This window comes from Sparassis crispa (assembly GCF_003851025.1).
Source record: "Sparassis crispa DNA, contig_000001F, whole genome shotgun sequence".
Classification (NCBI taxonomy): Eukaryota; Fungi; Basidiomycota; class Agaricomycetes; order Polyporales; family Sparassidaceae; genus Sparassis; species Sparassis crispa.
In genome coordinates, this window is record NW_020939748.1 from 2,896,439 (window position 1) to 2,910,485 (window position 14,047).

A 14,047-nucleotide genomic window follows, 5' to 3' on the forward strand; every position below is an offset into this window, starting at 1 on the left:
ATCATGACATAGATGCCAACTGTCGTCGCAGTTGGTCGAGCTCTTTCTCCTTCTCGATAAGCTTCTCCCTCCACTTGTCCTGCTCTGCAATCACCGTCTTCCTGGCATTTTCCAGCCTCTCCGCTTCTTCCTTTTCCATCGCTTGTGTGAACTCAGGCACTCCGCCCTTGGATGCTTCCAAGGAACCCGGGTTCGCGGTGTGGAATGGCACCGGGTTTCTTTTTATCTTTGGTAGAGGTGTCGGCGGGTGTGCGGTGAGGATGTTGAGGAACGTCTGGTAAGGCTCGTGGAAAACAATCTCGTCGTACTGCCATGAATAGACGGGCCCCATTTTCATGGCATTCTCGAGGGACGGAATTTCAGGATCGCTACTACCGACCGCTGTCCATGGATGCAGCTTTAAGTGGTGATAGAGGACAACGCCCTTCTCCCCGGATTCGTTGACGAAATTTATTCGCATCTGAATTTCGAATTCACCCCAACTTGTGGACATACTTTGAGTTAGCAATGTCTTATGTTCATGATCAAACCGACTCACCCTGTCTCCGAGACCTCGAAGGGGGCTTTGTCTACGTCTAAGGGTGTTCAAGGAGTTAGTTGGGTAAGGACGACATAGCCTTTGAGACTCACTTCTCGTCGGCATTGCATACGTATCGTGCAGCTTGAAAGTGACGCGTTTGATGAAATAGCCGAGGTCATCTGCACCTCCGACGATATCTGAGTCCGGGGCAGAGGCAGCACTACGCACCGCGACCGTCCAGCGGTGAGTGTGGTCGGACGTGGTCAATGCATTCCGTTCTTCCTGCGTAAGCACGACTGCAGTATTGCCATAGATGATAGGACGGTGTATGGTGAGACCCTGTACGGAACGGACTTATTGAAAACATGTTTTCTGTGAGGACTGGCAACATACTCTGACGCGAACGCGCTCTGCGGCCATGGACGGAAGTCGAGACAGCTCGAGCCGAGCCGCCAGTCAACGGGTTGAGACTCCGCCTCCTCCCTTGACCTCCTCCATCTCCTCCCCGACCTTTCTCTATCTCAACAAGAGCAGACTACCGCGAGATGTTCAACTATCTCACCAACCGTATGTGCTCGTAGAACGTTCTATGATTATTCTCAATGTCTGCCACTAGTCCCGAACCGTGTGCCGCAGACGCAGAAGTTCGTCCAGGTATGTCAACTGTGTCGCACCGCGACTTTCTCCTCAGTGTACCCTCCAGAGCTCTCATGAGCCGATCTATTACCGTCTTCCGCGTTCAAAAATCTATGTTCGTGAGTAGATGGTTCACCGCTCGCGCGCTCTCGACACTCCATTAACCGTGCGCTGCAGGGACGTACTACACCGGTTTCGCGGTAGCCATGGCTATGACCGCGTACGGCGCGTTCTCCTTGATCAGGGTGAGACGTCTGCACTTGCAATTTGAGATGCGTACTGAATCGCAATGGATTTGGTACGCGCGGGGGCACAGGGCAAGCCCGCTTCGGAGTAATCTGTGCAGATGTCGGACTAGAGTGGAGACAATATCATGGGTCGTCTGCATTCGCCGTGAAATATTCATACTGAGATGTGATGCTATCATCGTCGTTCTTCGCGTTGAGGGTGCCGCCGCTGCAACGGGACAACACGGAGGAGCTCACATCATTTTGTTCTCGACCGACCTCTTTTCTGTGTGGCGCGTTCTACAAGTGTATTTCATGGCGATACTCACAGTGCATTCGTGTAAATCATAATTGCAGAAGTGCAATAGAACATTTATGAGTGATAATATGTATGACACCTCACGTGAGATAAGTCCGTACCGCAAGCTTGTTGAGCGTGTCGGTGGTGCCGTCTTTCTCCGCCACACATATCTGCTATTCACCGCGACGACGTCTGGCACAATGGCCGACCCATATATTTCGCGGAAGGAGGCACGCTCCTCATGGAGACCGTATAACGCTGTACGTCGCTGTCTCCATCCAGCGCAACCAGCCATGTAACGCAGCGCACGCAGTTAATGTCCCCGGGCCTCAAGCGTGCCCGCGAGCCCTTCCGCATCCGCAACGCAGTGACCGGGATCCTGATCGCGTCATTTGCGGTCGGCGTGTGGGCTTATTCCATCAGTGCAGTGAAGCAGGACGTGTTCGACGACGTGGACGAGGAGGCGCGCTCTCTTCGCAGCGCGCGGATAAAGAGCCTGGAGGACCAGGAGGCCGTGCGGACTCTGGAGAAGGAGGCGACGAGGGGTGTCGTGGCGGTTGAGCCGCCCATAGCGCCGCAGGTGCAGGAGCAGACAGCACCTACGCTGCCAATACCATCGACCTCGGGAGGGTTGGCTACTGCAGGGAGAGGGTTACTGCCTATGTTACTTGACCAACAGTTCCCTCGCCTGTTGGATCCATCTAGCAAAACTCTTGTCTGGGGTGCCCCGCCAGTGGATAGGATAGGCAAAATGAAGGACCCATAGTATGTACGGCCCGCTTCATCAGTATGTCCATCGCGCAATGGTCCCCCCCACTCATGTATTGACTCCAAAAGTCTCAGACGTGTATATTCTTTACTACAGCTCTAGTACATTCCTCAAATATCATCTCACATATGCACGTTACAGAGGGAACTAACTAAAACAGAGGTAGGAACACAAGACAGCATGGTCGGGCATGGATATTGATACAAGGATATCGTCACTTCCATCTAAACGGTGTACGCACTCTTCTGAGTTGTCCAGAGAACAGCCGGCTCATCATTCCCATACACAATCTCTTCACACTGGGGCAGGATGACCAGCTTGTTCTGCTGAGAACATCCGGCCTGAGCCTAGAGAGAAGATGTTGGGAGTGAGCCAGGGATCTCAGACGAGCTGCACTTGCATCATTCATAAGCACCATGCATCCCAAAGGGAAAATGATGGACGTACGAGACGCATACACCCATACTCTGCAGGCCTACCTTGGCGGCCTCGTTCTTCGCGGCCTTCTTGGTGCTCCCGCGCCCGCGTCCGATGCACTCCCCCTCGACGATCGCACGCACGACCCAGATCGGCGTCGTGAGCGTGCCCTGCCCGGCGCTGTCCACCCACACCCACTCGATCGCCTTGCCTTGCTGCTGCATGTGCTGGTTGAACAACGACAGGTGCCCGATGCTTGCCGTCACGCGGGACGGTGCCGGGGTGGACCAGGTGGGCGAGGTGGGGGCGGAGCTGCCGCCGGAGGACGAGCTATCGTAAGAGGGGGTGTTGATTTCGATGCGCGGCGGATCGGCAGGGAGACCGTGCTGCACACGGACGATGCGGTAGGCTTCCACGATGTAGGGTTGGAGGAGTGGGAACAGCCACGATTGAACGATTTCGAGGCCACGATCGAGGTAGAGGCCTCCCACAAAAGCCTGAACAAATTCATGGCGGTGTGTGTTAGACCAACGCAGGATGATTTGCGAGCACGATAGTCACCTCGAACAAGTCGGCTGTCATAAGACACCTGCATCAGTATATGATAAGCCATGTACGAAAGTAAGCGTGCCTTGGATATGCAGAGAGGCCCTCAGGGTGATAGCCTGGGCCGGGTGCATCCGCAGGTGCACCGGGAGACGATATTTCACAGAACTGGTGAACATGTGGGTTAGGAATCGCGGTGGGCAAGATCCCGTGTCTTCGAGAATCGGGAAATGATGCGCACATAGAAGCGAGAGTGGGATTTCCTACCACGAGGGCGCGGATTTTCTGCGATGTGACGTCAGACGGGACAAGGTGCTTTAATGGTTCTACTCACCGTCGATGGGCCCACACGGAGGTACGGAAAGACCTCCCGCATCAAATTGATCACGACGAGACTGAGTACAGTATCACCAAGATGTTCCAGCCTGAACACCATGGAGATTTCAGTCACTTCGCACTGTTTGGTTGACAGACGAAAAGATACTGACATCTCGTTGTCTGGGCTGGGATCGTAAGGAGCGTCCTCGAAGATGTGCGTCGGGCGCGCATAGTAGCTCCTATGGGTGAATATCTGCCTCCGGATCGCGTCCGAGTATATCTCTGGGAGGGGAGGGAGACCTTCGGGACCCAATGACGGTCTAATGAGCGGCAAGGGATGAGTGTCTGCCGAAATCAAAATCAAATCCCACTTACCTCAGAGGTATGCGTCCAGTGGCGATGTTGGTTACGGTGCTGTTGTGCAACTCTGGTCAGCTGGATAGAGAGCAGAGGGCATGGACGAGCGACACACCTGGTCGCCATCCCCGCACGCTATCCTGATGCACAGACAGGTTGAAGCTGTGAGGGAAGTCGAGAGCATCAAACGGAACATAAATACGGTGCATGTCTAGCGCTGAAGAGGCATCGGAGCCTATAGGTACATACATGGGGGCTCGCGCCAAACATGTGGGCATGTACGGCAGCTACGAATATCATGCTAGACCCTTGTTCGCGAATCCCACAGGTCTTCCTGCGTCAGAACGCTGCAGGTGTGGGAGAACGATCCTCGTTCACCAGATATGTCGCAGAGGGTCTCCGCGAGAAGCTGTACCTGATTCAGAGACATGCTTCGCGAGCCAGCCGAGCCCTAGAGGTGTAGTAACGTGGACAACAGGACTGGTGTTCGTTCCTCTTCAATACACTCTAGTAGTCGTACACATGCAATATAGCATCTCCATACCAAGAAATGCGCGTCATGGGGCTTGGGCCTGAGGCCCGAAGACGTACTAGCGGCGGACCAATGAACGAACATATAAATCACATACAAGCTCAAGCGCTGGCCTCCACCGCGGCAGGAGCAGCTGGCGTTTCCGTATGATCCTCCTTGACCCTCACTTCGTCCAGCTAGATAACGTCAAGTCAGCTCCAGGTACCCCTGGGCAGTGCGAAACGTGTGCTCACCCTCTTCTTCGCGGCCGCTTTCATGGAGAAATAGTCGACATGCAAACCACATTCCGTCTTCTCTGCCTTCCCCGCCCATCGCCCTGCCCTCTCCCCAGCATCGCCCTCGCCACTCTTCACCGTGCTGTGCCAGTCGCCGACACTGCGGTATCCCTGGTCAAGCAACTTATTGCGCGGAACGTTATTCTCTTTGATGTACCATTCCACGAATGGGAATGTCCACGCAAACAACGGGTTCAGTTTGAGAAGGCCCGTGTCATCGACTTCGAGCGGCGAGAGGTTGGCTCGGTCCGCACCTTGAGAGGCCCGTCGTCCAGTGATAACGGATTTCACTCCGAGCTCTTCGTATGCACGCCGTGCGGGCTCCACCTGCATTCCATATCAATAGAATCAGCGATAAATTTCAGCGTAACTTTAGCACGACGTCTGACCTTCACCACGAAGTCATATGTCTGCTCATCCACCTCCCAGAACCGTTCGCCGTGCTTCTTCTCGAAGTCCGTGACGGCGTCGCACCCTTCGGGCTTGTACACATGTATCGAGCTACCATACTTCTTCTTCACTTCCTCTACGAGCTCGTACGTCTCAGGGAAGTGATGGAGCGTGTCAATGAATATGAGCGGCGGCGGAGACTTCGTGATCTTCGACAGCATGTCAATCGCGACAAGTCCTGTGAGCCCGAAGGCAGTGGTTTGGTACAGTCCCGGGAGGTGGTCGATCGCCCACCGCAGTATGTCCTCCGGCGCAAGGTCGTGGAGATACGCATTGATACGCTCGAGGTCGTCTTGCGAGAGCGGGAGACTCAGCGGCTGCGGGAAAGGGGGCGCCGATAAAGTTGCGCCGGGCATTTGAGTCCTCTATGTGTCTGAAAATGATAGCGGTCGTGAAATGAGATGAGCAAGGTGCTTGACAAGGACGACTAGAGATTTGGAGGCAGACATTTGTGTTGAGGGGAGAGGTGAGTCCAGCTTTGCACCATCTTGACGTGACCATACGCGCCATCGTGACTTGGTTTCCCGCATTTAGCCGACGCTTCCTGAACCTGGCTATGGACCACCGCAGACATCAGATAGCAGCCCTCGGTGCAGCATACATCGAGCACGTCTCCGTCTCCGTCTCCGTCTGCCTCTTCGTCTTTACTATGTCTACTGTTCTGCCCATGTCGACCTCGCGGGAGGAAACCACGGAGGAAGAGCAATTTGGAACGACGAAGAGATCGCCGCTTTACTCAGGTATCTCGAAGCCAGTGCCTTTCAGGCTGGCGACAGGGCAGACTTCGAAGACGCCGCATTTGAGGCTGCACTCCCAGTTGTTGCGGCTTTAACGACAGAGGGCGCGGCCAAGAACGCGGCCATGTTGAAAGCAAAATGGATGAAGGTGCGTACTTTTAACATCCTATGCTCACCACTCACTCACTCACCTATACGTAGTTGAAGGCCACATATACCGCCATAGAGACCTACAAGTCGCAGCCGGGGGCATTGTGGAGCACAGAGAATGGTGCAGGGATCAATATCTCGTCTGAGGCTGCTTGGGATGATTATTTGAAAGTGAAGGTGTGTACCATTCTCATTTTAATTCTGAATTGATCGCTGATCAAACGGCAGTCTCACAGAGTTATGCGCCGGTTCAAGAACAACGGGTGGTCTCCTTACGATGATGTGGTACGCATCATGCTCAGGACTGCTCGCGGCACCTATCCCTCCTACCCAGCATCTACGTCTGCCGCTTCTGTTGCGTCCGTCCCGCCACCTACAACATCTGGCAAGCGCACTCCGAACCCTTCAATTAGATCCTCCCCCTCCTTCGCTTCTTCATCGAAGGTCTCCTCGAGGTCTACCTTCTCCGATGAGACCGGCAAAAGCGGTGCAAACGCTGCTGTCATTGCTGCTGCTGGTGCCGCTGCCGCTACCTTGTCCGTCCTCCAGGAATCTCTCCAGCGCTTCGCTGTTGTATTCGAGCAGACGATGAAGACTCCGGAGGACAAGCCTCAGGCGCCCGCCGTCCAGGCCGTTGACCTCATGCAGAAAGAGAATCCGGGACTCAGTTCTAGTGATATAGCTGCTTTAGCATTCGAGTTCGGTCGGCAACCGACCATGGCGAGTATATTCCTTGGGCTTCCGGAGGCGGAAGTGCGGAAAACATTCTTGCATATATTGCTTGCTAAATCAAAGCTTGGGGGGATGCCAAAGGAAGCTAGTCATCTCCCTTCGTAGATGCTTATATGTTCTATTGCCTGACAATCATCATTCATGGCATCTTAAGCTTCATCTTATCTTCATCACCGTCCTCAGCGCCATGTACATTCACTCTGTTGATGTATCTCAACATGTCCTATTGCACTGACTGGGGGATCTGCATTATAGACTGCCAGGTGAGTCAAATTATATACACCCTTTCAGTGCCGTACGTGTAAGCAGGGTGCAAGGACGAAGCTAAGCAACATTCCGTACAGTCGTCCACGTCCCCTCGTGCAGTGTTTCTGGCATCCTATGTCTCCAGTAACCGCCGAGGGCACGAGACATCTTGACTGAATGACGGCTGTAATTTGCAATCGGAGCACTGACTGTGGCATTTTTTGTCTTCCCTGTCCTCTACTGCCATTTCTTCGGAGCTCACCATCATTTGCATGATAGTCCCGAACTGAGAGTCTTGTCCCAGACTTGGGGTTGGCCCTGCTTGCGACCATATCTCAATCAGAATGAAAAGATGCCGCCGAAAATGCCCCATTGCATGTTCGCTCTGTCGCTGGCTTCGATGCTACACGACACTGATTCAGACAGTATCCGCTGTCTGGCACGTCTTGCCGCTATGCGTCCACGGTGTGTGATATCTAATCATATTGCTCGGATTTCTTACCCACTAATTACGTTCATGTGTCCCGCTAAGAGGCATCTTCTCCCGCTCCGCACTGTATTGTCCAAGGACAACAACACTGACAACATGCAGGGGGAACCAGCGACAGTGAAGACGACCCTGCCAACTACGATGGCGACGATGACACGTAGGCGAGCCGCTACGAAGCACCCTCACGGTACTAGCTGCACGGCAAAGTATCGTTCCCCCCTCACACACTCCAACACCTAATGACACGCGTGCACCAGGAGAACAAAATCGGCTTGCGCCCCTGGTAGAAGAAGACGACACCCTCCGCTTTTATGTTTCCTATGTCTTTCCCCTCTCTTTATAACTTATTCGATATGCACCATGATACATGTATTACGCCACGACACTGAGGATCACCTCAATCCCACCCCACACCCCGAGCGACACGATCTACATTTTACTTTTATCTACCATTTTCCTCTCAAGATTCGTACGGTAGACACTCATGTATCGACCTCGTCTCAGCATGTGCTTGCTTGTTGCGGTATATAAATGCTGAATTCATCATCATCATCACTGTATTGTCCAGCCGTTCAGTGAGAGTAGAACTCACGTATCTTGTTCTGCCCAGGTCAGATGTGTAGCTGTGTTCACCCAATTGTTCCATATGTAGTTGAGGTCCTTGGGTTTTGCTGCAATCTCAAGGTGAAACTGCGGGCCGGGCGCAGCATATATTGCATAATGCTACCGCAGGGTGGTCGTAGGAAGTCATTGGGCCTATAGGCAAGAGGCATTTCAACTCTCCATATTACATAACTCTATCTGTTGTTCATACTACATGTAGCGTAATATTTCCTAGGATCTGAGAACACGAGTGCCACATAATGAATGATGATGACGAGATTAAATGATACAATAAATTAGAATGCAGAAGGATGACAACATTTGTATGAGGTCGTTGTGGACCAGGAGGACAAGATCCGAAAGGCGAGAGGCGCACAAGTCGAACCGAGTCAGATGAGAATGACCGAAAGGGTATACGAGGATCGCAGTATGCAGGAAAACGGAGTCAAAAGATGTCACAGGAGAAGAGAGAACAACCCAGAATAATCCAAAAAAGAGCGTCCCTGCACGCAAGCAAGCCTACACCGCGTCCGTGTCAGCCACCGGCGCATACAATGTCCGATGTCACTGCGGCCCTCTACCGCCTCGGTGCCGGCCCCACAAGCAGCTTGACGTGCTCGAAGCCTCCGCGGTACGACGTACGCACCAGTCCCTTGAACATGAACTTGTCGAGCAGGTAGTCCACGCGACGCACGCCCTGGCTCGCCTCGAAGGCCTCCGCGGACGGGAACGTGCGGCAGCGGCGGGTATATGCGCGCGCGACGGCGACGTCGTCTCCAGAAGGTAGCCGTGCCCAGTCGACGTGTGAGATCTGCGTCTGCAGCGTACGGTGAATCGCGATGAGGACGTCGCCAACAGTGATCGGCGCGTAGTGATTGGCTCTGGGGACAGAAAGATAGGGCGACCTCCCGTGGTCGCGCTCTGCCTCCAGCACGATGGGCCACTGAGGGATCGCGTCACAGATTATTTTCATACGCGTAACACCTGGGTGCGTCGCCTGCTCGCCGAGCTCCTCGAGACCCAGCGTGGAATCACTGACCCGCCCGTGGGAGGTGATGCGGCGGGGAGTAAACGCGTTGAGAGAGATGTCGAAGAGGAGTGAGGGTCCTTGTAGAGACTCGCCATCGATGAGAGGATGCAGCTGGTGGGCGGGTGCTGGAGCTGGGCTAGGATAAACGACTGGCTGGGCATACGTGGAGTATGTAGGGATAGCAATCCATGTAGGCTGCGGGAGCGAGCTATCGGAACGCCGTCGCTGATGAGTGTAACTTGCGGGCGGAACGTAAGGAGACATAGGCGGGAGAGAGGTATACAAGAATGGAGGAGACGGGAAAGGTGCCGGGTTAGGTGCTGGTGCCATGCCTTCCATGCCGGCATGCCATGAAGGTCGCCGGGAGCGAGGTTGAGGGGATGGTACTACCCCATCGTCAAAATGCACGCGACGCTGGGTTACCTGAGGAGATGCGGGAAGATTTACGCTCGGGATATAGGGGGAGATGTGGGTCGGATGGTAATAAGGGGAAAGGTAAGGAGTCGCGTAGTAGAACTGAGGCTGGTAGCCGTAGGGAAGAGACATCTACAGGTGTGCAATTTCTGTGAGTTCTGTGAGAATAAAGGATCAATGCACTCACCTTATATATTCCAGGAGAATGACACAGCCACAGCGCCGGTTCCGAGATGTATTGTCGTTCGTTTGAAAGCTCCACGGCAGAGGATTGATGCAGTGCAACTAGTTCTGCAGGCTGAGACTTTCTATCGCTACCGACGCGCCGGGGGGCGGTGAAAAGTAGGCGGGATCTGTGCAGGACGTCGGGGGGAAGGGGGACACTTTACACAGCACCCAGCACGCGCATCGCGGTTATATAAACTTTATTCCCTCGTCGATCAGCGCTACCAGCATGCACTTTAGTCCACAGTGATACTAGCAGAAAAAATCGGCGAGACAGCGTGAAACTGAAGCCCCCGCGCTAATCAGGTATCGATGATAACGCGTCCTCAGATGCCACTCGGTGAAGCTTGGACTCGACGACGCTATCATCGGGTGAGTGTGCAGGAGACAGTCATGCCAACAGGCGGTACTCACTTGTGAGAGAAATTTGTCGAGTTGAGTCATGAGCCTAGGTTGGACGTTCAACGTTCAACTACAAGCTGCGCCTTCGCTCCAAACGTGGCGCGCGCTCACGTGGCCGTGCGCCCACTGCCACTAGCGCGTCCGGTCCGCGCGCGTTTGGCGGATATCCATGTAAACGCTGAGCGACTCCGAGACTCGACACTGTACGCTGAAGTTCTCGAGGTTGACAGAGCAACCTGGATATGTTGCTCGCATAATGTGGGCCACATTCGAAGCCCCGACAGAAACTGCAGGTGCTGATGATTTTGCACAGGATACTGTGGGCGGCTACCTGCAATCCAACGATCAGCGTCACCTTTGTCGCAGTCATGCAATGATGCTAGCATACGCAAATTTCATCCGCAGTCTGGACTTATAAAGGCGCATGCATGTAGCCAGGACTGAACGTTGAACGGGCGACTCATCGAAGTTGGATTGCTTCGTCTGGTCAAGGCCCAACCGCTCGTGACTACAAGTCCTGCATGATCGTAGCGCTCACCACTCGTCTATCTCTCAGCATTTCGCAACATATGTTGTTATGGTAAAACCAAAGCTTAGCTCTAGGCGGTGGGAGAACGGAGCAAAAACGCCGAACGGCTTGCATATTCCATACGCGCGGCTATGCATGTACCGCAGCGTAGAACCACACCGAAGAAATACCGCGCCCACAAAGTACGCTTAACCGCCGCTTCCGGACCTTCGACTTCGCTGACAGAAGACTAGCGAGTACAATTCCGAGAGATACATACATATGGATACAACTGCGCCTCCGCGCCTACGCGGGGCGCAGCTCAAACGCACTGTCAGTGTCGCAGACAATCCTTTGTTGGGCATGAGTCCAAAGTGCTGGGCAGCTGCATCGTAACGAGTTTACAATCCGCCGAAGGCAATGAACTTGGTGTTCATGTACTCCTCGATGCCGTGGCTTCCTTCGCGACCTGTACGGGGAGAATGAGGAACTATCAGTATCCGTGCCAGATCTGCGCAGAAGAACCTAAACAGATGGAGCGAAACAAGTGAGGTAATCCAAGGACCACCACCACCTTAATAAACATGCCAGATTCCCAAGTGGTCTCCGGCATCGATTCACGCCGTATCAGATATCCCACCGTGCTCATCGCACGAGAGAATGGGAAATGAGACCATCCTTGGATAATCTCGCTCACCACATCCCTCCCGTGACACAATAAAGTTACACACTTACCAAGCCCACTCTCTTTGACGCCGCCGAACGGAATGACCGCCTGGCTAATAAGCCCAGTGTTCGTGCCCACCATACCTACCTCCAGCGCCTCCGCAACCCTCCACACCCTGCCCACATCCCGCGAGTAAAAGTAGCCTGCCAAACCGACAGATGTGTTGTTCGCCAGTCGTATGACTTCATCCTCAGTTTCGAAGCGCGTCAGGGCTGCGAGCGGCCCGAACGTCTCCTCGGTATTGACCAGCGCGTCGGCGGGCACGTCCGAGAGAACTGTCGGTGCGAAAAAAGTGCCCTTGCCAGGGACGCGGGATCCGCCCATCACAAGCTGAGCGCCCCGTTCAATAGCATCATCGACGTGCCGCTTGACCTTTTCCAGGGCACGCTCGTGGATCAATGGACCGTGTGTCCTGCGACAAGTCAAGTCAATGCGATAGTCCGGATGCATGAGGTGCACCGGCGACGTACGTATCGCTCTCAAGTCCGTTTCCGACTTTGAACGCTGCGACTTTTTCTGCCAGACGCGAGGCGAAGTCTGCGTAGATGGACGACTGCACATAAATGCGATTCGCACATACGCAGGTCTGGCCGCTACCACGGAATTTGCAGACAATAGCACCTAAAAGCGATATGAGTACGGAATGTGGTGGATTTGATTATTTACCTTCGACCGCTGCATTGACATCCGCATCATCGAAGACAATAAATGGCGCGTTTCCACCGGCTTCAATTGATACCCTGCGTTTGAAAGAAAGTCAAGTAGCCCAAAGATTGGCACGGGCTGCAAGGCGTGGTGAAAGCTGACGCACTTTTTGATTGTGCTAGCAGCCATGCGGTACAACAGGCGTGCGACGTTCGTACTGCCGGTGAAGGAAACCTTTTTCACAGCGACGTTCTCGCACATCTCGCGGCCGACGTCGTTCACGTTCGCCTGTGTCGTTACGACGTTGATAACGCCCGGTGGAACACCTGCACGATTTGCCAGCTGTGTGTAATAAGACTGAGTTGAAGAAGACTGTTTCGATGAATAACATACTTCAACGAGGGCAAGGCATGAGAAAGGAGTCTCCGGGGGCGGTTTGATGACCGCTGTGCACCCCGCAGCCAACGCGGCAGCAAGCTTGCGAGTGATCATGGCGGAGGGGAAGTTCCATGGCGTCAGGATCGAGCTAATAACATTAGTGTGTCAGTGTACTCTTAGCGACGTCAAGCTTGGACACAACGCCTAGGAAAGGCTTACGCACACGACACCTGAAAATGCGTGTGATGAGTATTCGAGTGAGCACCACAACTATTCGCCGACGAGGTAACACGAAACGATGGGTTGCTTGACTACGACATTTCGAAGATTGGCGAACGGCGATGGTATGACCTCTAGAAATCAAGTATCCTTCAGCCATCGTGCGACGGTATAAACATTACCGAAAATGCATACCTCCATAGGTTCGCACTGCCTCCTCGGCTTCAAAGGCGTACAGAGTTGATTGACATGTCGTCTAATGTTGGGATAATAGAATGCTCACCAAACCACTGACAATGCGTCCAGCAGGACATGAATCGTGGCTAAGTGATGAGTGAATATAAGCACGCACCTCGAGGAAAGACGCGCTGTACGCGTTTTCACCCTGTGCTCAATTGGAATCTTTTCGTACAAGTGGGAACGCTTAGAAAAGCAACTAACCTTAGCCTCCGCCAGAGGCTTGCCATTTTCCAATGTCTAGCAATACCACAGTCCATTTTTACTTTCCTTCTAAACTCGCAGTAAGCCAACACGTACGATTATCCTCGCCAAATCATCTTGGTGCTCCTGCATGAGCGCGTGGAAGCGGAGGAGGATATCGTGCCGGTGCTGGTGGAGTATGTCGGTCTCCGTTGACCACGCTGTTAAATAGTCACGGCGCACCTTCGCGGTGGTCTTTCCCCATGTCTTGAACGCACGCGCTGCAGCGTCAATTGCCTGCTTCGTCTCAGTAAGGCCCATTTCTGGGACAGCACCGAGCTCCTCTTCAGTTGCAGGGTCTGGAGTACGAGCACGCAGTCAACATCGAGGCACAGCAAACACTAACAGTTGACCATAGTCCTATTCCACGGAATGAATATCCACTGCTCTACAATACTCACTGGAAACCTTGATAGTGCCACCTTCATGCGCATCGACCCACTTCCCGTCAATGAACCCTTGCGTCTGGACGAGGGACGCGTCTTTCAAGCCAAACTAGAGGTAGCTCGTCAGAAGCGCACGGACGGGCGCAACATATTGCTATACTTACAGTAGCGGTGCTGGCCATTCTGTTCACGGAAAAGTTATATCTCCTTAGGAGTCCCTTGCGCACTGGGTTGGCCGCAGTAGTGAGTCTGAAGGAAAAGAGGGCAACTCGGGTTGGCGAGAATGCCATCAGGGTTTATGAGGATGGAGAAAGGAATTCTCGGGGA

The 14,047-nt window shown here is 53.6% G+C and overlaps 8 protein-coding genes across 8 annotated transcripts; 3 read left to right on the top strand and 5 right to left on the bottom strand.

The window, feature by feature from the left end:
• Nucleotide 1: 1 nt before the first annotated feature.
• Nucleotides 2-940, bottom strand: SCP_0210180 (Protein AF-9 homolog; the record flags this gene model as incomplete). The annotated part of the gene is made up of 4 exons (XM_027754929.1): nucleotides 2-482; nucleotides 539-575; nucleotides 631-859; nucleotides 914-940. The coding sequence occupies 4 exons, from the start codon at nucleotides 938-940 to the stop codon at nucleotides 2-4; spliced, it is 774 nt and encodes a 257-aa protein (XP_027610730.1).
• Nucleotides 941-1,884: 944 nt separating this feature from the next.
• Nucleotides 1,885-2,450, top strand: SCP_0210190 (predicted protein; the record flags this gene model as incomplete). The annotated part of the gene is made up of 2 exons (XM_027754930.1): nucleotides 1,885-1,944; nucleotides 1,998-2,450. The coding sequence occupies 2 exons, from the start codon at nucleotides 1,885-1,887 to the stop codon at nucleotides 2,448-2,450; spliced, it is 513 nt and encodes a 170-aa protein (XP_027610731.1).
• A 350-nt stretch (nucleotides 2,451-2,800) lies between these two features.
• Nucleotides 2,801-5,704, bottom strand: SCP_0210200 (hypothetical protein; the record flags this gene model as incomplete). The annotated part of the gene is made up of 11 exons (XM_027754931.1): nucleotides 2,801-2,843; nucleotides 2,901-3,367; nucleotides 3,432-3,445; nucleotides 3,488-3,701; nucleotides 3,751-3,841; nucleotides 3,905-4,054; nucleotides 4,110-4,161; nucleotides 4,207-4,378; nucleotides 4,791-4,799; nucleotides 4,857-5,225; nucleotides 5,288-5,704. The coding sequence occupies 11 exons, from the start codon at nucleotides 5,702-5,704 to the stop codon at nucleotides 2,801-2,803; spliced, it is 1,998 nt and encodes a 665-aa protein (XP_027610732.1).
• A 200-nt stretch (nucleotides 5,705-5,904) lies between these two features.
• Nucleotides 5,905-6,180, top strand: SCP_0210210 (hypothetical protein; the record flags this gene model as incomplete). The annotated part of the gene is made up of 1 exon (XM_027754932.1): nucleotides 5,905-6,180. One exon carries the CDS (start codon nucleotides 5,905-5,907, stop codon nucleotides 6,178-6,180), a length of 276 nt encoding a protein of 91 aa, XP_027610733.1.
• A 29-nt stretch (nucleotides 6,181-6,209) lies between these two features.
• Nucleotides 6,210-7,072, top strand: SCP_0210220 (hypothetical protein; the record flags this gene model as incomplete). Its single annotated transcript, XM_027754933.1, has 3 exons — nucleotides 6,210-6,233; nucleotides 6,287-6,412; nucleotides 6,464-7,072. The coding sequence occupies 3 exons, from the start codon at nucleotides 6,210-6,212 to the stop codon at nucleotides 7,070-7,072; spliced, it is 759 nt and encodes a 252-aa protein (XP_027610734.1).
• A 1,811-nt stretch (nucleotides 7,073-8,883) lies between these two features.
• On the bottom strand, nucleotides 8,884-9,882 carry SCP_0210230 (hypothetical protein; the record flags this gene model as incomplete). Its single annotated transcript, XM_027754934.1, has 1 exon — nucleotides 8,884-9,882. The coding sequence occupies one exon, from the start codon at nucleotides 9,880-9,882 to the stop codon at nucleotides 8,884-8,886; it is 999 nt and encodes a 332-aa protein (XP_027610735.1).
• A 1,404-nt stretch (nucleotides 9,883-11,286) lies between these two features.
• SCP_0210240 (Succinate-semialdehyde dehydrogenase [NADP(+)]) lies at nucleotides 11,287-12,749 on the bottom strand (the record flags this gene model as incomplete). The annotated part of the gene is made up of 6 exons (XM_027754935.1): nucleotides 11,287-11,354; nucleotides 11,621-12,024; nucleotides 12,083-12,233; nucleotides 12,279-12,352; nucleotides 12,424-12,599; nucleotides 12,651-12,749. The coding sequence occupies 6 exons, from the start codon at nucleotides 12,747-12,749 to the stop codon at nucleotides 11,287-11,289; spliced, it is 972 nt and encodes a 323-aa protein (XP_027610736.1).
• Nucleotides 12,750-12,905: 156 nt separating this feature from the next.
• Nucleotides 12,906-13,902, bottom strand: SCP_0210250 (Glutarate-semialdehyde dehydrogenase DavD; the record flags this gene model as incomplete). The annotated part of the gene is made up of 9 exons (XM_027754936.1): nucleotides 12,906-12,988; nucleotides 13,050-13,076; nucleotides 13,138-13,144; nucleotides 13,207-13,239; nucleotides 13,296-13,331; nucleotides 13,392-13,463; nucleotides 13,518-13,633; nucleotides 13,736-13,829; nucleotides 13,885-13,902. 9 exons carry the CDS (start codon nucleotides 13,900-13,902, stop codon nucleotides 12,906-12,908), a joined length of 486 nt encoding a protein of 161 aa, XP_027610737.1.
• Nucleotides 13,903-14,047: the final 145 nt, after the last annotated feature.